General features: G+C 41.8%; 1 protein-coding gene and 1 long non-coding RNA gene across 17 annotated transcripts in view; one reads left to right on the top strand and one right to left on the bottom strand.

Moving 5' to 3' along the window:
- LOC110406078 overlaps positions 1–21,461 on the top strand; it is a 41,590-nt gene that overhangs the window by 2,067 nt on the left and 18,062 nt on the right. For 11 of the 14 annotated variants that reach the window (XR_002443248.1, XR_002443254.1, XR_002443253.1 and 8 more), the window contains exons 4-9: positions 1,710–1,980; positions 3,377–3,444; positions 9,159–9,258; positions 9,776–12,108; positions 14,127–14,227; positions 19,918–20,319. This is a non-coding gene — a long non-coding RNA (uncharacterized LOC110406078). Of the gene's footprint in view, positions 1–1,709; positions 1,981–3,376; positions 3,445–9,158; positions 9,259–9,775; positions 12,109–14,126; positions 14,228–19,493; positions 19,797–19,917; positions 20,320–21,461 lie in introns of all 14 variants that reach the window. The other 3 variants (XR_002443257.1, XR_002443256.1, XR_002443245.1) reach the window with 2 other exon arrangements.
- Positions 1–21,461, bottom strand: part of GSG1L (GSG1 like) — a 57,233-nt gene that overhangs the window by 17,955 nt on the left and 17,817 nt on the right. For all 3 annotated transcript variants that reach the window (XR_002443243.1, XM_021412100.1, XM_021412099.1), the window contains exons 2-4: positions 19,909–19,956; positions 4,461–4,613; positions 1,532–1,643 (exon numbers count right to left, since the gene is read on the bottom strand). Coding sequence is in view for 2 of the 3 variants with exons in the window: in XM_021412100.1 (XP_021267775.1) it covers positions 1,532–1,643; positions 4,461–4,613; positions 19,909–19,956 (313 nt within the window). In the remaining variant the exon portion in view is untranslated. The remainder of the gene's footprint in view (positions 1–1,531; positions 1,644–4,460; positions 4,614–19,908; positions 19,957–21,461) is intronic.

Genomic DNA, 21,461 nt, shown 5'->3' with positions numbered 1-21,461 from the left:
GGGTGCATTGTGAACCCTGTGACACCTGAGCAGATCACAAGCAACTATTCCTCACTGTGAGGAGAGCTATCGTTATCATTCCCATTTGGTAGAGCAGAAATAGAGTTACAGGAAAAAATAGTTTTCCCCCTGTCACGTGGAAAATGAATGATAGTCTGGATTTGCATTCGTGCCCTTTGGTTCTTAGCTCTGGGGCTGATCCCTGGCACTCATTTCAGTGCTCCTGCAATTCTCTGTGCTTTAGCAGGTGCTCTAGCAGGATGCCATACAGGACCCATGGGCCTCTGATGGCTGTTTTGAGACATGGTGCCCCTCTTGTCTTGCACAAGATGAAAGAGAATACTCTAATGATTGATTTGTCATGCAAGACATTTGGCAACATTCTGAATTCTTAGTTTTGCAGTAAATCATAAAATAGATTACTAAAAACAGATAGCAAGCATTACTATTTAATTATGTTAATAAATATAGTGTTATTATTACATATGTTGTAAACTCTTATAAATACAATATATTCTTTTTTTATAAGCTCATCATTGTATGCGATAATGAATATTTACCATTAATACAGATACTAAGGTGCATTTTTAAAATAATGTTTATATTTAATGCTGTGTTACTAAAATGTTAATAACTCCTCTAATGAAACATAGTCTAGTGAGGAGAGAAGGAGAGACTAATAACTCCCTGCAGTGCTGTGCGTAAGATGTATTTGTATTCATTTATTGGTGTTTGCAAAGATTGTTGTCTGAGCTTTGAGATGGAATTAAAATAATGCAATATATTCAGGTTTTTTTTTCCATTTCTGAAGTGTTTTCCCCATCAGCCATACAAAGAAGCTGATGCTTCTGGAGGGATGTGAATGTTGTTTGCAATGCTTGTCTTTCTATTCTCCGCATTCTCCTTTTCCTATCGAGTTTCTTATGAACTTGCAAATGATGTAATGCTGTTGATGCATCTTGACCAAACTATTTCTGTGTAATTTTCAAAGATAATAGGAAAGTTAAAAAGAAAAATTATATATATATATATAATAATAATTCTCCAAAATGTCTGTCGTCCCAAACCTCCCCATGATTCACAGGGAATGACCGTGGTGCTGGGATGCTGGGAGCACTATGCATTCCTCTGCAGCTGCGTTTAAAAACTGCACTGTAAGGTTCAACAGGAGACATGAATGATAAACAACAGCAACAAAACCCCCTTAAAACTCTTTGAAATGCCATGGTAATTATGTACCTAAATTGAACTTTAATGAGAGTGCTCAATCTGTGTTGGTAATTGTGGCTGCTGTTTATTTAGGAATGCTATGTACCTGCTGATATGCACAGCTGCTGCTGCACAATTACTGATAACTGTCCTCTAACACTTCAGTGATAGTATGGCCATGGTGGATTTTTGCTCGTAGCGTTTTGGCAGCTGGAAATTCACATGCATGTTCCCGGCAATTTGAGATGATGTGTACAATCTCCCAACAGACTGATGGACCAACTCAAAAATGAAAAGATAACGACAGGGTGGTGACACTTACCAGAAGGACCATCCATAGTCCCATGAATGTGGCCTCCAGTCCTCTGGCCCAAGGCTCACTGTCACTTGGAACACTTGAGTATACATCATGTGTGCCACCATCCCCAAGAGACCTGGGAAGAAGGAGAGATCAGAACAGCAATTCTTGCACTGAAATTTTTTTTTTTTTACAATTTTAGAGACAGCTACTGCTGGAAATGCTCTGAAAGCTCCAGTGAAGGCTTTGCTGTACTTTCATGCCTCCTGTTCTACTGAGGAGGTGTGTGCAGAGGAAAGGTGTGACTGAGAGCTTGCTGTTTGACATCGTATTGGATCCTCAATTAAGAGAAAAGTTAAAGAAAACCGCTGAAGCAAATACTGCACAATTAGCATCACCACCAACCTCGCTGCTGCAAAACAAGGGTATGCCACCCACCAGGCATCTCACAGCCCGTCTCACACAAGCCTCAGGTAAGAGTACAAGAAGAGAGGCTTTTGTAGGCAATGCTAGGCTGGACGTGTCAACTCCAAACAGAACAATATTGTAGCTGAATAATTGATATGTAAATTTGTGCGCTTATAAAACACTTGGATCTTACACAAGAAAGCTAAGTTAATAACAGTATTCCTAGTATCACAGGAATACTTCTGATGATGCTTGCTTTGTGACACAACTGTATTTTGCTGAGGTAAGTGCAACTGGAAGATCAGGCAGCGTTATTAGGCACTGCGCTCCCCATGACGCTGAAGAGCAGAGCTGCAGTTAGGTCACAGGGCACGTTGCCACCACTTAGCCGGCCAGCAAGGCTCTTCAGCTTCAGCAGAAAAATCTGCCTGTATTTTTACACCTGCTGAAGAAAAGCAAACTTCTCTTTTTCAAGAAGTGGTGGCAAGTAGCACCTCTGATGCTCGGAGAACTTTCTAGCTACAGTAGCTAGAGAGACGGCTGCTTTAGTACCGAGCAGTGCAGCTAAGCTCACCAAAAGCATGGGTTCGGGCAGTGAGCTGAGAGTAAAGCAAGACCATCCACTTTCCTACAGACGTGACAGCCCCTTGCGCTGAAACAGCAGTTCCAGGCACTTTGAAATACGGATGTTCTGCCCCAGCAGGTCGCATTACGCTTTGCCCCTTAACTGAAATCACCTGTTGTCTCAGACCATCCACACTTTTTCACTGGTGCCTTTCCTCCAGGTGGCAGATCCCAATTTTCTCTCCCCTAGACCCAAATTTTGGCTCTTCTTAACTGGACTCCTGCTTACTCCCAGAATCCAAAGCACTTCATTGGTCTCACATCGCACTTGTGGATGATTCAGGGCAATTCTGGGGGAGGAAGCCAGGGGGAACGATGTGTTTCTGCTGCAAATAGGTTAAGCAGGACCTTCAGCAAGACAAAACTTGTATTTGATGCAAACTGCTGCACAGGCTGAACGAAGATATTTTATTGCAGGAAACTGCAGGGTACTGCTCAGCTGCTTCATGTCAGTGTGACGCACTGGGTAGTCAGGAGGAGGAAAGAGCAGCTGCCCCAGGCAGAAATGAGATTTTGGTAGGGTGGGTGGCCTAGCAGGAGTACAGCACGCTGCTACATGCCTTCCTCATCTCTGGCTGCGTTTAATTTCCACAATTCATTGGGAACTTGCTATACTTCTTAAGTAAATGGATTTTTCTCCAGCTGATGGTTATGGCATTGATGTTAAAATTTGTGCTTTGCTGTTCGTATACCTTCTGCCAGTAACTTTTCAGCCTTGCTAAAATATTAGACTACCCTGAGGCATGTCATTGTCACTCAGAGTCGTCAGGAGGTTTGACACAGCCAGGACTAACTTCAGCAAGGCTGTTCTGTTCTTTTCTTTCCTACAAAACTTAGATGGATGCTTCAGCAATGTTCAGCCCATTCGCTGAGTGGGAGGCCAAGATGACAGTCCATTGACTCAGGTGAGTAGGAGGTCGTGAACAAGGGTTGCTGGAACACAGGGATGAAATTGAAGCTGGCATTTATTACTTTTTCTGCCTAATGGGAAGAGGGTTGGGAGTGACATCCGAGCTAGAAAATTATGCTCTGGTAGTTTTTAGCAGACTTCTTTTTTTTGTCCTCTCAGATCCACTTCTGATCAAAGTTTTATACCGCTAACTGTGTTTCAGTTTGAGGCAGTCCCTGAACACGGACGCCCCTTCACAGAAACGTGCATTGCATGTTATGAGGTCTTTCAGCTTGAAATACAGCTGAACAAAATCCTCTGTTATTTCGGAAGTTCTTTCTGCTAGAGAAGTCCATCCAGCAGTGCTCACAAAAGCCAGCTATGGCTGGTTGCTTCTATAAATCCTGGGGAGGGGAGCTGTGAGCCAGTGTAGAGGTGAAGTGGTCTTTCACTACACGGTTAGATGTGATAACTTCTTTTAGACAAATGAATTCCGTAAGTTCATACACTGAAAGGCTCCGAATACAGACAGAGCATGAAAATAGCCTGAGCCAGTTGTTCTGAAGGATATACATGTCCCAGACTTACTCTTGGGATTTCTCCTAAGTGTGATTACTAGAATCCTTTTCATTCTCAGTTTTGCCAAAGAACAAGATAAACATCTTTCTTTGGTCTGGAGCATCAAGCCCTCATACACTCTTAGGATTAACACGGAAAAAATATTTTTCAACTCAATATATTTCTCATTTCCTATTGCATTATCAAAGTGATGTTGCTGTCAATGGTAGTGGCTGTGCAGGGTGTGGGAGAGGCTAATTACTGCATTGCCACTGTGAAATTGGGACTGTGCTCTTTTACTTCTCCCTGGCAAGAGGCGACTTTATTATGCTGCTCCTGCTCCCAACTTGCAGTGAAATGTGATAGTTCAGTGGGGATAAAAGAGTCTCATAGCCCCCAGTTTTTATTCCTTGAAAGTTTTAGCATTTTGATTTGTCCCATTTTTATGGCAAAAAGGGAAAGGAACATTCATACCTGAAAGCACAGTGAAGACAGCAGCAAAGGCATTTAACTTGAGCCCATCTATTACACTGCTTGAATGAAAGAGCTCGAGGCACATAAGGCTGAATCCGACGACTAACAGCATGATGTATAACACCTCAGATACTACTGACAACCACAGGACACCTGCAATGTACAAGAGGAGCAACCGGTCACTTATTTGCTAAATACTTGTATGAGGTTAAAGTTAGTAAAAATTTATTAGGAAATTGGGAACAGCAGTAATCAGGTATTCCAAAAGCTTAAATTTAGCAAGTAACCAACCGCCCAAACTCGGAGAAATAGAAAAGGTGGTGAATGAAGATCTGAAGCATTCGTTGTAGATGTTACATTTGGAAATCTCAGCACAAAGCCTTCTAGCAGGATCTGCTGAGTCTTTAAAAGTGAGCAAGCCACAGGGTAAATTTGAGAGGATGGGAACAGATGATAACAGTAAGTCCCTGCCAGATTCCCAATCGCTGTTTCAGCATTAAGGATCTGCTAGAATTCTTCTGTACATTTGCTAGTGTAATTGCTAGAGAATTCACCTGGAAACAATGAGCACTGGTAGAAAATTTCAGCCTCAGCAATTGAAACATGGAAAATTAAGCATTTGAAGACAATGGTGTATATTAGAAAAATGGTAGTTGTAACCATGGAGACCACTACAAAATTCACTTATATTTATACATTCTCTCCTCACTGTAAGAACACGTATGATAATGTACGTAGTTGAGCTTAGTAAATCAGATACCCAGTCTCACTTTTATCAAATATTCAAGTGTCTTGTCGGTGACCAGATGATCCCAGCTCACATTTTGTCTGAGAAATTGCATCTGATTAATGTGTTATTAGTTGTTGTCACCATGCCTGACCTTTTTAGGTCTTAAACAGTGCTACAGAGATAGCTGTAAACAAACCTTTTAATTTCTTACACTGACTTTGTGTGGTATTGCATCTATCAACAGCAAACAGCTGCTTTTCTCATGTCTATTAGTCAATTTGGTATCAAGGCAACTGGCAACACTTCTCTGAAAAGAAATAGGAGTGAGAGACAGCCAAGGTATTGTTCTGAGATAGAGCAGGATTAAGGAGGGATTTTACCTCATTTTCTTAAAGCCATAAGTTTTTACAACAAGAAAATGATGAAATGCTTTGAGTTGGAATAAGATTATGTAAACCTGATTGTAACCTGAGGCAGCAAAAAGCCCTGACTAACTAGTTCAAATTCATAAACTCCTCCGCCCAACCTTGATAGAATAAAACAAAGCATATCTGCCCCAATGTTTATTTATATTTATTCCCCATTTTAACTCTTGAGGATACTCACTGCTGGTACCTACAGACCAGGGTAGTGCTGGGCAGTAATTGCAGTTCAAGGCTGTGGTGTGGCTCTGTCCTCTACTTCACTGGATATGTAATCTATCCCCTTGTTTCAATCCCTCTTCTTGTAAGATTACTTTTTCCTCCACCTAGCCTATGCACATGACCCCTACCCTCACCCTCCACACTCATGTCTCTTGAATAATCATATGCATGCGTTTGCTCTGATCATCTCCAGAATCTTTCCAGGGCATTAAAGATAAAATATGCTTGGGCTGTGCAGAACAGTGCTGAGCACAGCATTGCAGTGCTCAGCATCTCCCAGCACCACTGTAATATCGGTGCTTACTACTATTGGTAACATAGGCATTTCTAAGAAAAGTGCTTCAATCTGCCTCGCATGCACTATAACAATCTCTGGCTTGCTTCCAAATTAAATGCAGATTTGAGATTTGGTGTTCTGGGAATCGAAGAGGCCTCAATACTAAGTCCTGACGCTGAATGTTGTTTGATGTAGGCTTATAAAGTAATCATGATTCATTTTCTGACCAGATGAAAAAGTTTTTTTCACCTGAGAGCCAGACCTAGATTTATTTGGTAAATAAAACATGCCACCCATTGTCTGTTTTGTTCAGAGTTATATACAACCACAAATACTAACTTCACCTTCAAAGTTCTGGTGATTCTTTTTTGCTCTGTCTCTCTCCAGCCTGATTGCTATTGCTTCCTCCCCAGCTTCCAGTGCAAAGCTTATCAACCTCAAAACCCTGTTCCACATGATGAACTGCAGTTGTCATTCATTCACCTTACAGCTTGTAAATTTGATACTGCCCAAAGAAACCAAGAACTTGGGAGATTTTCTAAGCTTCCAGAATGTCTACCAGAAGCACAGGCAATTCATTCATTAATATTTGCACACCATCACCATGTTTATACATTAATAGTTGTACATTGCCACATCACACTGTTAAATAAGTGGTCTGATGCAGTTTACAAGGAGTAGGAGAGAAAGGCAAGCTTCAGTGTAAATGTCATCAGGAAGTCATCAGGGCCAATTGCTTCAAGAAGTTAGGAAAGCCAGTGTGGTTTCACAGCCCATATCAGAATTCCTATATTTTGGCATGTAAGCTACCTTTTGCCCACCTAGGAAAAGGTGCTTGTAGCTGGATGTTGTAGACACGAGTGTAGTGAGTGTGAGAATTGCTGGGAAACTACAGAGATACACAGACTGTCTCTATAGAAGGGCCCAGCAGGCAAAACTGTAGCCCAGCGCACAGGGATGTAGTGTTTGGCACAGCACTAAAGCCACAGAGGCACGAAGGGAAGCAGAAAGCTTGGGACAACGTGGTACTGCTTGGGGCATTTGTTGATGACCGTGGTGCACTGAAAGGACTGTGATAGAGCTGAAAAATGAGGGTGGTGGTTATCACAGACTGCCCGCTGTAGGGGATGGAGATGCTTATCTGTCAACGTGACTTGCTGTTTTGGGTGGCTTACTGCATGCCAGGGGCTCTGATGCTGCAGAGGACTTGCCTAGGCTCATCTAGCCCTCACACTATTGCATCTTGCAGCTCACGTGTGTGGATACTGCTAGAAGTAGCCTTGGCTGTATTCAGAGTGATTGCAGGGTTCTGGGAGGTGAGGGTGAAGGGTGCGGGAACCCTGTTGGTGTTCTTGGTCCTGCTGGTCAAGGAGAAAGGCACAGGGGGAAGGAACGCAATGACTGTGTGGCTGGTGTCACAGGAAGTGCTTTGAGTTCTCTAACGATAGGTCGCTGAGTAATGAGTAGTAAGTGTTACTGAGAGAAATAGGATCCATGTGGTCAAACAGGACAATAAACTTTTCTCCAATACGATACAGAGAGAGTTTCCTGTGGACAGCATAGGCAATTCTTCCTTCTTCTTTGAGTCCTGGTCCTACCCAGAAAAGTAGGACGACCCTCATGTCTTATTTCATGTTGTACACTGAATATCTGCTTTGTGCATTTTTAAAAATACCTTTAATATACAGGGGAAAGTAAGTCACAAGTATGGAATTTACATATTCAGTTGGGCATACGGTTGTATGTCCTTTCCTGCCTGTTTTGATTTTGAATTTCATCTGAAATAATAACATCCTGCAAATGCGAGCTGTATCTGCATTTTACATCTTCATGTGGAAGACGATCAGAAGCAGAACAGTTATTAATTCTAGACAGAATGTCTCTTTGTTCTGTGCTTATGCTGAAGTGATCTCCCCATGCTCTGCTCCAACCTGAGATTCATCGGGCAGTCACTTGCCAGGACTTAACTCCCCTTCCAGCCTCAGAGGCTTCCTTCCTGCCAAGCAAAGAGCTCCTTCTCTAGAGGAGACCTCAGCTGTTCTGTGTGACATGCAAGAAGCTCTCCTGAGGATTTTTGTCTTCTTTCTCTATGTTCTCACCTTTTCTATCTCAGTACCCATTAGCCTCTGTCCCCTGGCACCATGGTTTGTCTGGCTTAACTCAACCTTTGCAAAAATATTTCTTTTAGAATAGTCAGCACTTGGTTCATTAGGAGTCTCCTACCTGGATGGCCTTCACCTGAGGGTCTGTGTTCTTTCTCTCAACACTTGGTCCCTGCGTGTGCTTTTGGCTTGCTTCTTCCCCAAACTAACTGTTATGTGAGAACAGAGCATTGCTGTGAGCTCATGTACAGAGCCTGGTGAAGATGTGTGTGTCATGCCAAGGACGTTCCCTGTAAATGCGGAAAGGTTCCAGCTCCTGACCGCCTCTTCCTCACAGTGTGCAGCATTAGTCAGGCAGTGTGTCATCCCTGCTCACCTTGCAGTGCTGTGGCAGCAATGTGAGACCTCCTAACAAAGGATGATCTTCTGCTTTAAAACAAAATGAAAGCAACACTGCTTTCACTTACACTCCCATGCGCACATTCTCATAAGCAAAACATGTTCAGTCAGTCTTTCCAGGATTCCCTGAAATGATCCTGGGAAAGAAGGATGCTGCCTGTCACGTCCACCTCATGCCTTCTGGGCTTTTAGCAGGTTATCAGCAATGTGCTGTGTTCTTGTCTCAGACAGGAGCTGTCAGCAGCCTGTCTTGCTGTTATGTCGTGTCTCTATTACACATCACAATTTACTTGCTGTCCAGTGTCTCCCAGCATGGTGTCCTGAGAAGCTACATGTAGATAGGCAGGAGGCTTTTGATGACTTGCTAATCTCATTATCATCAACACCTGCTGTTCTGATATGCCTTATCTTGCCATTTCTTCTCTAGGTGTCTCTACACTAACTAGCCTATCACATCCTTGACAGTCTTGCTGGTAACGATAGAAATCTGTGTACTGTGGGTTCATGTCGGTTCTTTGCTCTTGTTCCATGAGTGTTGTGTTGCAGGTGGGATTGTTCTGAAGCTGAACACCACAGACTGTGGAACTACTCCTGGAGGGAGGGGGTCTCAGTCTTCAGGACAACCCTCTGGAAAAGCTAAAGCACTGTAAGTATGTGACCTGGGATGAGCTGCTCACCTGGAACCTGAGATGGTGGAGCTGGGGCACACTGAAAAAGTCCGTGTATGTTGACTTACATCATAGCATTCTTCCTTTGGAAGGCCCTTTTTATTATCTGATTTCAAGGCAGACTGCCCTCTGATAACAACCTCTGCCTTAAATGAAAACGTAGTGCTGCTGCAAGCATGTTTTTTGTCTGTCTTCTGTTATTTGGAGATTCTTAGAAGATCAACAAGTTAGCCAGGACATTAGTGAATTTCTTTGCATCCCTGAGCATTGCGCTACTGTTGTTTCCTTAATAATGCGTCTTCTTTGTGGAGTTCCTGTTGAAAATCACCAATGCTGCCTCCTCACAGAACTGAATTCCACCTTTGAGATCACCCCAGAAAAAGACTCAGCCTCTGAGTCAGCAGTATTGAATGCAAAGGAAATATATTTTCCTGCCACCATAAATGAAGTGAACATACTGTTCATTGTGACTGAAATGATCATTGTTATTCACAGGATTGCTGAAACTTGAGGAACTCGAGTGCATCGTAACCATCTGACAAGATCAGTCCCTTGCTCTTCTGTCAGACAGTGGAGGGCAGCATCAAGTAGGTTCATAGGTACTAAGTGCGTATCTTCAAAAGTGGTGATCATGTTGAGTGCAACTGCTGCACAGTGACAACATGTTAACAAAAGGATGCTGCGGGCAATTCTGGAATGGAAAAATGAGGCAAGCAGAATTTATTTTGGACGATGAGATAAAGAGGCTTTACCTCAGCCTGTAATGAGTCTCAAGGATGAAAAATTCTTCACAAAACTTGAATTTATTCAAGTATGTCAACCTTGAGCATCAGGCAAGGCACTGTAAATGAACACACTATTACCTCTCAGCAAGCAGCATCCTGAATGAGAAGTTTTCAATGCTGAGTTTCCTTTGAAAAAGGAACCCTGAAAAATGTCACAGAAATGATGCTTAGAAGAACCCCAGGCATCATACCACATTTTGATGAATTCCTGATTAAGCAGTCCAAAGAACAGTGTGGTTAATGACTTCTAGAAGCTTTGAGCAGGTTTTGAGACTGTACAGTATCCAACTGAAGAAGTAGAAATATGAAACTGCAGCAACTGCTGCTGTCTTTATAGGGTATTCTGGTGGTTTGCATCTGCCCTTTTTTCATTTGGAGTAAGAAAAACCAAGGGTTGTTCAGAGTACTCTGAGCAGAAGTACAAATCAAAGCATCGAGTACTCTTTGTACAAACCCACTGCAATTTCCTGTCCAAAAAAATAAGCAACAATTGTGACCGCAACTTTTATATGAGAGAGAGCTCTGGTTAAATTGACTTCAAGAATGTGAAGAAATTATTGATATTGATATTGCAGTTGGGTGCTTTTTCTCCACAACATGCAAAGATGATTCCTGGCTGTCTTGTGTTAGTAAAGCCGTTCTCAGACTTGTTTGCAGTTGGGGCTGAAATACCCAGAATTCAATGCCATCTGAATGAGATTGTGTGTGCTGATGAAGAAGCCTTTGCCTCTGTTTATGGAACCACAAAATTCCGTAACTTCATCTACTGCTGTGCTTTTGAGAATAATACAGCTGACAAACCAGTTCTAGAGAGTATAAAAACACATCTATGCCTCCAATTGCATGCGTACACGAACATGAATGCCCAGTGTGTATGATTATGTATTTGTTGGAAATTCAGAAAGTTGATTTGTGATGCCAGCTCCTTGTGCCAACAGTTTCCCATGCCAGATTGCAAGTCCTGTCTCCAGATGAAATAACGATATTTAAATCCCCTCCTGGCCTGTTTCTCCAGGTGGTCAGGTCATGAAATTGACTGTCAAAGATCCAGTATTAGTGCTTGTTCTCAAGGCAACACTGAAGAGGCGGCTGACAGTGGAATGGCTGTTAAGAGTTCAAAGCATTTTTAATCCATAAACATGAGCTGTTTGCTCGTAAAGAATCTCTTCTGGGAAAATCGTACCGCTATTCCTGAAGGAGACTGCTGAGTCACGTTAACTGTGTTATATGCGGTGCGGGCAGGAATTGTGTGCATGGAGATGTTAGTCATGCATTTTGGCTGGTGGCTTGGAAATGTGCTCCCTGCCAAGCCAGTGACACCGCTTCCTGAATGCCCTGGTATTCCATGAGTGATGCGCAAGGAGCCGTGGCCCAGAGTCTGTACTGATTCCTGTGGGCCTTTTCCAACAGAAACTTAGCTTCCTAATTATGGAAAACTTATATTCAGAATATCGCAGTGGGATTTTATCCTCCTCGGAAACACCTCCTGCCTCTGTGCTCCCCACTGAACATCGTATGTGGTTACTGCTCACCAGACGTTCTAATGGTAGAAGTGCCCTCCCGGCTGATGGATTCAAGGATCTGACCAAAACAGCCTCATTTGGTATGTGACTCTGTGCCGCGCTGTCCCTGCGCGAGTCATAATACTGGGCCAATGTGTGGACAGCTAAAGAGATCTTAAAAAGCTTTAATACCTGCCAGGTTCCTCATAATTCAGCGCTAAACATCTGCTCTGACAGTCAGAAGGAATTCTTCCGAGCTATGATGAGACATCATCTCACATCGCTCCTCTGTCAACTCAAACTTGATCTGTCTGGAAGTTTCTGATCCAAGCAGTCTTTTTCCTCCATCACATTTCATATGACAAAAAGCCTCTGTATGGTAGAAGCAGTGGGACTGAGCAATGTGTCTGCTGCATCAGTGGAAATCCAGTTATTTCTTTAACATTATTTTCTATAATATTCAATTCCAGAACTAGTAGTGCGATGCTACTAGTGCACTGACAGCTCCTTCAATGTTCATGGAATAGATGCTGCTTTTCTGGTGAGTGCTCCATAGCCTTAATGGCTGTACGGTTTTCTTGCTCTACTGATCTTTAAGATGTTGAGTGACGTTTTCTCTGCATTTCTGGTCCTCTCTCTTTTGTTTCTTCTGCTCCGGGTTTGCTTCCCCCTATGTTTCTAAACACTCTGTCACTGCTCAGCTTTTCCAGACTTGTTTTCTGTGTTGGAACTGACACCTGGACCTCACATTAATTGCTCCACTTCCCATTCATTGCAAGAGAAAAGAGAAGAAAAATATACAAACAGATACACTTCGTGAAATGTTGTACATCTTGTTTTGGAAAAGCATTAAAGTAATCTTAAATTGGTCGAGTAAATTTCATGCTTTCTCTTCCAGTTGCTTTCTGATGGCTTGAGTCATTTGCTCATGTCTGCTGCTTCAAGACTGGAATTAAAAGCCAGAAATGTTGGAGTGATCAATTAAAAAATGGTGAAAGGAATAAACCTTGAGCATGCTGTTGTGGCTGGCATAGCGACTCAGCTCTGAGCAGTCAGTCCATCTGTTGGTTAATGCAGTCTCATAATATCAGACCATCTGCCTGCTCCTCTTGTGCTGCAGTGTAGAAAAAGCGGAGTGAGAGAAACAGACCACAAAACTAAGTAAAACTTCCCTCCGAAACAAAGAAAGCTTCATAATCCTAAGAGCTGTTCGAAATACCTAAAACTATCTGCTCTTGTAAAACAAGAAGGCAGTCAAAAAAGCTCCCAGAGAGCAGACTGCAGTCTCAGAACATGAAAGACCATTTGACAAATATAATCGCCAGGAACTGTGTAGCTGATAGAAGAAATGCCAGCTGTTTTGTTTAGCTGTAGTTCTTCGTGGGTTTCTGTATTTTGAAAGGCGAGGTTGAGCTGTGAGCTAAACAAAGAGATTCTCTTTGGCGTGATGATGTGCTTTCTGTCTTTATGCAGTTTTGCTTTGTGCTTGGTTCTGAATTTAATCCTGTCCGTGACACTGAATAGGATGAGGAATATCTTGGTTCTGTATTCTCTCTTTGCAACCGTGTGTTCAGTCGAGTAACACAATGTGAAAGACCATGAAAAACTCTCTAAATCAGGACTGTCCCATAAGCATTAATGAGTATATTTTGGTTAAATGTTCGCTCTGTAGAGCTGCAGTTCAGGCCTGGTTGTGTACTTCCTCAGTAGTGAGCTGAGGGATGAATTACACTTGGACCTTGTGGCTCACATTCCCCACGGCAGAGAAGCAATATTCTCCAGACCTTCTGCATTATCAGCAAGAAAAGCAAGCTTTCTGCTTCCTAATGCAAATTTAGCTGGAGTTCTGCTCTTAAGCATGGTTTCTTCTTTGTATATTTACCTGGCTTTTAAAAATAACTTATGATTCATAACAGATGTGTAAAAAATAAACAAAAAAAAAACCCTAGGGATAAAAAGTAAGTAATGTATTTTTTTCTCCTATGTACTTAGCTCTCCTAATATAAGTGCACCAGGTACTTGTTGGCATGAGTATATATATATACACTCTGTTACAGTTATATTAAAAGTAATGTAAGCAAAATATGAAATATATCAGAAGACAATGGGAACTGCTTGGAAAAGTGTACAATTGCTTCAGGAGAACCAATCGCTTCACTGGCTGGAGGTCTCTAGGCAGTTGAAGCTCTGAGAAAATCTACCCTCCTTTTCTTCAGTTACATAGCACACAGCCAAAAAGTTGTGGTGTTTTTGTTTGTCATATCTTGGCTCTTTTGAATTTTGTTTATCTGTTCTCCAGCCTGAAATCTGCTTTGTGTTGTCCTTCCCATGCAGAAGAGCACTCTTTATCTTTGAGTATAACTGTCATTCTCCTCTCTGTCTCTTTAATTATATCCTTTTTGAGCTGGGGGTGGCAAGGGAGGGATGAGAAGTGCACACAGAGTGCTGTGGGTGGGTACATCATGAATGCATGTGGTGTCATGGAGATATTTTTTGTTTTGTTCTTTATTTCCTCCAATGATCCTAATATTTCTTTTCATCTTTTCTTAATCTCTGCAGAGCAGTGAATTGGTGTTTTCATAGAAGTGTCTGTCACCACCCCAAGAACTTTATCCTGAGAGGTTAAAGCTAATTCAGAACCCATTACTATATATGTAAAGGTAGGATTGCATTTATCAACACTGAATATTATCTGCTGATTTCTCTCTCAGTAATTGCAATCGCATTTTCCTGCAATTCCTTTTTTCTTCAGTGCCATGCACAGCCCATTATCAGCAATAAGCTGTTTGCTCATTTTCTCAAGCAGTTTTGACTGTGTGGGAGAGCACTGGCCCCTGTGCTGTTGCCTGTGGAGAGGTTTTAGCTGAACCACTGGTTTCTTTTCATCAGTTCTTGTTTTTGTCACATCCTCTCCTTCCCAAGGATTTTTTGACTAACTGCTTTTGCAAGGATGCTAATTGTGTGTTTATTAGTCACAGATGTGACTGGTAACACTTTGAACCAAGCTCTCCACTCAGGAAAAAGTGAAGTGTGACAAGTTACTTCTACTAATTTCTCCATGTTCATTAAGCTTCTTCAAATTTTAGTCTCTGCATCGTATCTAGAGCGATGTTTTTCTCAGCCTGTGCGCAGAGTTTTGAAGTTTTCTCCTGATGTTTTCTTTCTTGTCCTCATACCGTCCCTGTTACCAAGTTTGACCCCGCCGTTGATAGCCAACCCAATGGGTGATCACTGCTTTAGTTCTGTGCTTTTTGTCTGAGCATGGAATCATCTACAGAGATTGTGGTGTTAATGATGTTACCTTGTTGTTCTTGTTCAACTTGAGTACAAGACATCTGCTTTGACTTTCAGTGCAATCAGTGCTGTGACGTTATCGTCCTTCTAGTTATCTTCCTCTTGTCAAATTTCTGATACACCAGTTATGTCAGTACCCATTAAAATCAGGCATCTCGTTTTCCTTCTCATTAGCTGCTATTGTAGTGCTGGCTTAAAAGCATGTATAGATTTGGCTCAGCTTTCTCTTTTTTCTGTGCTTTGTCTAGGTGAGACTTTATTTACTTCTCTGTTGTTTGTCATCCTAGTTTTGCCAGCTACTTTTCAGACAGCACAGAATTTGTATTTTTCATCTCTACAGGATGCATCATCACGAGCTGTGTAGAGGACATACAGGAGTCATTTTCTCTCTCTGCCAGTACAGTCTATAATTTAAAAAGTCCCCTGTAACATTTTTGAGCATTAAATACTCACCAGCAATGAACATTTTCCTTCTGTAAGATTTTATGCGGCCTCAAATTTCATGGTGTCTAAAAGGTCTTGTTTATTTTATGCATGTGAATTTCCCCATGAATAAGTAAGAAGCAGTGCTGTACAGGCAGTTGCTGATGACCTGCTGTTTTGTTATTTTTTGTGGGTATTGTTCCATAGATTTGACAGCTGAAGCAAGTGAGGTCTTACAGAACACCGGAGTAGTTCAAATTGTACCATCCTTGTAGAGAGATTGTCCTGTGGATTCTATATGTGAATCTTGCCCTATGTTGGTGCAACGGTCTCTGTTTTGAGCCAGCAATGATCTTTAGCTTGCTCCTGAAGCAGCTTCCCACCAGGACTCCTCAGGTCAGAGCACCTCGTTCTCCTTCTGCCCTCACTGTCATTGTGGTTGACAGCTGACATTTATGTAATTTAGAGAAGGATGAGGGAGTTCAAATCTCCACGCAGTTCCATGCAGGTGGAGGAACAGGCCTGTATTTGTGTCTAATTGTGGTGTCATTCATCAGATCACTTGATGGGACTTATTGCCGCCTTTTGCTTTATGCTGTGGTGCCGCAGTTTCCAGGCCTAATGTTCGGCCTTGGTTTCTTCCACGTGAATGTATCCTCGGTGGCCCTGTGGAAGTCCTCCTGGGCACAGATCTGCAGGAATGGGAGAGAGGAGCTAGAAGGTGAGCCCAGAAGGGCTGATGAGAGATGGAGGGTTGTGGAGCGTGTCACAGCCCCAGTGTGCAGGGTGCGCGCTGCAGGAGGCACCTGATGGAAAGCTGTGCTGAACAAGCGAGGTCTTGAACATCCCATAGGCAGAGGAAAGGCTGGGAGGTGCATTAAAAGATGGACCAAGGAATTAAAAACTGGATGTGCTTTTCAGTGTAACAGATCAGTGCCTCTTACTAAACCAGCTACCCTTTTTTTTGATGACAAAATAGCAAGAACAAAATTTTGATTTGCTTCATTGAGAAAATCCCAGGAACAATTCAGGTCTTAAAGATCAGGTGGCAGTTTTCTTCCAGCTCCTTTTGGAAATACTTGCTATCCTATTACTCACTTCTGTAATGAAAATCAGAAAATAGAACACTTCATGGGACCCAACACCAGCTGCTCAGTGAGAGCCCTCTAAAAGTCCTGGCCAAAGTAACCTATTTAGTAACCTATTACCCTACCATCCTTTACCATTAGTGAATGAAAAATGTCATAATAAATGTGGACACAGAAAATGCTTTTTTCTCATTATTATCTACCATCACAAAGCTGATTTTGTTAAGCAGATTTAGCACTAACAACCAGCAACAGCTAATAAATTCAATGTTAGGCTTACAAGGTTCTGACAGATTGTTGGCAGCTGACTTAAGAGCAGGGAAGGGCTCTCTTAGTGTAGGTTGGAAGTGTTTATTTATACCACACTGTGGGTCTGTTTGCCCCAAATTTTGCTGCTCAGATCTGCCTCCTTTTCGTAGGTGGCGTTGGTGCAATATATACAAAAGCTGTAATAGCTGAACAGAAATACAATATCCAGATCAGCATAAGTGGACTAAAGATAGGGGGTTCAAAATCATAGATCCTTATGTTTTAACAGTAAAAATAAGAAATAAGTTTTCATTTATGAATGTAAGATCTGTGGTCAGGATGCACCTAGGCATCACCATGTATTTTTAAAATTATTTTACTGTAAATGTTTCAATGATCAACTTTTCTCTGTTAAAAAGGTTTTAAATATTCTGATGGGGTTTTACTCTGACTTGTTGCTAATTGGTGATGGACTGTAGAAAAGACTGGTTATACAACCAGACTAGGTCTTCTCTTAAGCTTCCTTCTAGCATGCCTTCAAAGTGAGAGATGATCTGCTTGGAAGTATTTTGACAGTCTCCAACAACCTGTATTTAGCTGAAAAGTTGATGAGATACAGGCCTGATTTGGAGCAGGGAAAACCAACTTGAAAGAAAACTCTGGAATGCTGAGTTGCATACCTAGAGACATTTTAGATAATAAAAAACCCTGAACAACCACTTTTTAGTGGTAACGATGCTAAGAATGTGTGTAGAAAATGAATAAGCAGAAGTCTCATTGTAAAGATGAGTTCTCAGTTACACAATGTTCTATGAAAACCAAAACATGTTAGTACAACTGAGCTCAGAAAAAGACCCTCAATTTTTATACATTTGCTGCGTGTTATCATATCTCATTTATTTGGAAGAGGAATCAAGTATCTGTCCCAGCACTGCGTGCCACTGAATAGTTGCAAGCTTCTGACCAGTGTCTATGCCCAGTCAACACCACAAGAATCTGGAGGTGTACGCAGGTTTCTCAGTGCTCTAGAAGTGGGGAAATATGTCTCCTGCCCCTTGCCAGCAGCTGAGCATGGTTATCTAGCTACATACCTTTTCTAAATAGGTTTTCAGTTCAGAATTTGGCTGACCCTCTGGAATCATCTGCTCTGAATACCTCCATTGCTCTGCTTGAGAAATAAGAGTTAAATTGCTGATTTCTCTGATTTTGTTCAGAATGGTATTACAGCACAAGGGATGCTTGTAAAGTCAATGCTGAGTGAGAGGATGAAGAAATTAAAGGAGTTGGAAGCTCCTTCTATTTACAAAAGAACAGAATAGGTCTATAAGTTAAATAATTCTGCAGCGAAAGTAAGTTGGGCATCACTGACACAGCTTTCTCTCCCCGTGTGATGAAAGTATTTCTGCACAGTACAAGGCTGATGGTGAAGAAATCAGATTGACTTTGTTTTGGTTGATCTACACGTGCAGAATTTTTTCTGTTTTTCTTTCTAAGTCAGGTAGTCAGTATTTTCTATCTCCAGCTGAGCATTCCCCTCGCTTTCTGTGAATATGTCATACAACTGCATGGGAAAGCTTCAGAAATAGAAATGATTTTCTTCACTAAAACTACACCAAAAGGGCTTGACAACTTCAAAAACGAAAAATAAAACAGTCTAGAAATATACACTGACACCCTGCAGCAACTCTAAAAGTGCTATGGAAAAAAAATGCTGACAGCATTTAGCACCACCAAAGAAACCATCCTTTAAGTACTAAGTGCTGTTTTGGAATGAGCGTGGGTGATGCATTATGAACCGTAATGAACTTGCACAGAAAATGGATAAAGCACAAAACCATCCTCTTGCCTTTGTAACAGACAGGCTGTGCTTGTCTTGAGTCCGTCTCCTGACAGTATCAGGCAATGTCTGCTTGGCATTGTGCTCTTTGCCTTTTCAGTTCCTCTTACATCTTTATCATTGTCCTTTGTATCTCCTTTCACATTTCTCTCCTTCAGGCTAAAGAGTCTTAGTCTTTCTTGTACATAACCTTCTAGAACTGAGTACTCTCGCTGCCATTCTATGAACTGGACTAAAAGGGAAAAAATGCCACTCTGTATTCTATATACGGGAGAAGCCCTTGGTCGTGTACAGTCATTCTGCAACAGGATGTTCTCTGCTCTCTTCTCAAACCCTTTCCTTGGGATTCCTAAAATACAGTTTCTTTTTTGACCTCTACTGAATATGGAGCTAGCGGTTTCCAATCTGTTGTGTCCCAAGGTCACATTTCTATATGTAAGGTTTAGCTCACAGCCCATCAGTGCTTGTAATCCCAGGATTGTTTTTCCCTTACGTGCATCATATGTTGAAGATTACTTACAATGACCTTCGCAGAGACTGTTAGCATTTTTCTCACTGAAATACCCCAGTACTTTATTAATGGTAATCATCCTTCTCTTTCAAGTTGTCTGGCTTCATGAAATTACTGCCTCTGTCAGACTTCATGAAGGTACCATTTGCTCAAAAGGCTTTGTTGTTGTCTCATGTGAACTAAAAATTGGTGTCACTTCTTTGTACAAACGTGAATTTTCACCTGGTTTTGTGGATTCCCCAGAAGTTCATTGCTAGCAAGGAGGGCAGCACAGAGCTCACGCGCCTGTTTGATTGTGGGCAGAGTGCTCTGTCATGAGCTGGAAGCACAACGTGCTCAGCAGCCCCTTTGTTAATTAACGGAGTTCTACTTTATTTTATATTTCTGATGATGAATACTACTAGGAAATTTGGATTAAATTGCTATGGAGAATGTGCGCCTCCAGTACAAGGATAAAGGAAAGCTTTGCAGCCTGCCCTTTCTTTGCACCTGATTTCTTTCCCCTCTTCTTTTCTTGATGTTAGGTCAAACAAGCGGCTGCACGATTCCCCCTCACAAAGAGACATTTGGGACCTGAAAATAAGTGTCACTGTGACTTTCTGACTATAAATGTCTCCATGGCCTGGGGAAACTATGCAGAGTGTCCTTCCTTAGTAGAGGAAGCAGGGAAATGTCTGTATTACAATATAAATCTTAATTTACTTGGGGAAAAAAACCCACCAAACAAACAGCTGAATGAAAAAAAATGCATCAGAGAAATGACAGGTCTGTAGGAACTAAGTAAACAGCTGTCTTAACCCCTCGGCTGAAAGTAATCGGGATGACATGTAAGTTCTTGTGTGCTTAGGAAGTAATGTTTCCCCTGGCACTGAAGTATGACAAGAAACAGTACTGGTGCAATTTGTAAAAAGGGAAGAAGCCTTAACTGTATTGTCTTACCTTTTTCAGAAGCCGGAGCAAGGTCAATAAAACTTCGACATTTTTCACCTTTAAAAGAAAAGGATTATTTTAGGAGACAGAAGGTGTTCGGTTTTGCTCTGCCTCCTCTTTCTGAGTGGTGTTCCTTCCTGCCATCGCTCCCACCTGAGACTCTATGGGACCACCATGTATTCTCAGCCACAGAGCAGACGTTTACTGGGCCTCCTTCCTGGGTAAACTAGTTATCCTCACAAGGCTGGAGTATGAAAAAGCCCATCTAGGTTCTGGTTCTGAAAAAAGGACATTCCTATGCCACTTATCAGGAGAAAACTTGATGGCAGAGAAGGAGCCACTTCATTCACAGCTCACAAACACTGGACTGTCATTTACAAGCATGGATGAGCAGTACTCCACAGAGTCTGCCTACAATAGGTATCTGTTATGTAAAAATAATCACTTTTATAATGCTTATCTAAAGCTGTCTATCAAAAAAACGCGTCAACAGCAGCTTTTGAGTCCCGGTCATAGTATTTTTAACTAAGACTCCAGCCAAACAACCAGAGTCCCATACAATTAGTCAAGGATAAAGAAAGTTATTCAAAATTTGAATTCATTTGGACAACTTTTCTGTGCTTCATTTTTTAGGATGCTAATAGATTTGATTCCAACAAACTTGAGGGACCAACTTGAGGGCCCTTGAGTGGACACTCACTTGGCTCGCTTGTATGGGGCCCGACATTCAAGCTGCAGTTGCACTTTGTCAGTGCCCCAAGCAACATATTCTTCTCTGAAGGGAGAATGTGAGTGAGCAGAGAATCGTTGACTTCATTTGATAAGCTGTACCATGAAAGCACGTTCTCAGGGAGCAGACTAAGCAGGAGAACAAAAGTCATGCTGATCCTTCTTATAGGCATTACTAGACTCACATTGTCAGCAGATGGATATTAAATACTTTGAGAATCAACTTGGAATTCCAGTTGGGCACTTGATATTACAGCAGAAAGGAAAGACAGTTATTTTCTACAAGAATCTGACATTGAGTACTATTCTCTGGAGAGATGGAGAACTCCATCTTTCTGGAAGGACTGAACAAAGGGATCTGTCCAGCTCTGGCTACTTGGGTGTAGACCTCTAAGCCAGTTTTCCAAATGGGGTGTATCAGGCCCTAATTTGGATATGAGATGAGGCTACGAAAGACAAAAGTTGAAGCACAAAGCAAGCTAAAAGAAATTGCATAGCATTTTCAGATCTTTTAAAACCCATTGTTAAAAAGCAGGCTCAAGTGTTGCTGTGACAGTTGCACAGCCCTGTGTCACTCCCTCTGCCTTGTTGGCTGCCTCATCCATTTACCATTGTAAATTAAAGCTTCTCTGTTTAGGACTCTACCTCAGTTTTTGCAGGAACTCTTGAGAAGCATTTGCTTTTGAGCAGCAAATGTACCTTAGAGACGGATGCTTTGACTTTTCTTTTTTACTTCCTCAGGCAGTTGTAGAAATCATAAAATAATTCCTTTGCTTAGGTGCATCTGTCCAATGAAGAGGTGTTTTTTTCAATGAGATACGTTACGAAGTGGC

The sequence above is a fragment of the Numida meleagris genome, chromosome 13 (genome assembly GCF_002078875.1).
Source record: "Numida meleagris isolate 19003 breed g44 Domestic line chromosome 13, NumMel1.0, whole genome shotgun sequence".
NCBI classification, from domain to species: domain Eukaryota; kingdom Metazoa; phylum Chordata; class Aves; order Galliformes; family Numididae; genus Numida; species Numida meleagris.
Note: the sequence above shows the minus strand (reverse complement) of the source record. Positions and strands in the feature narration are given on the sequence as shown.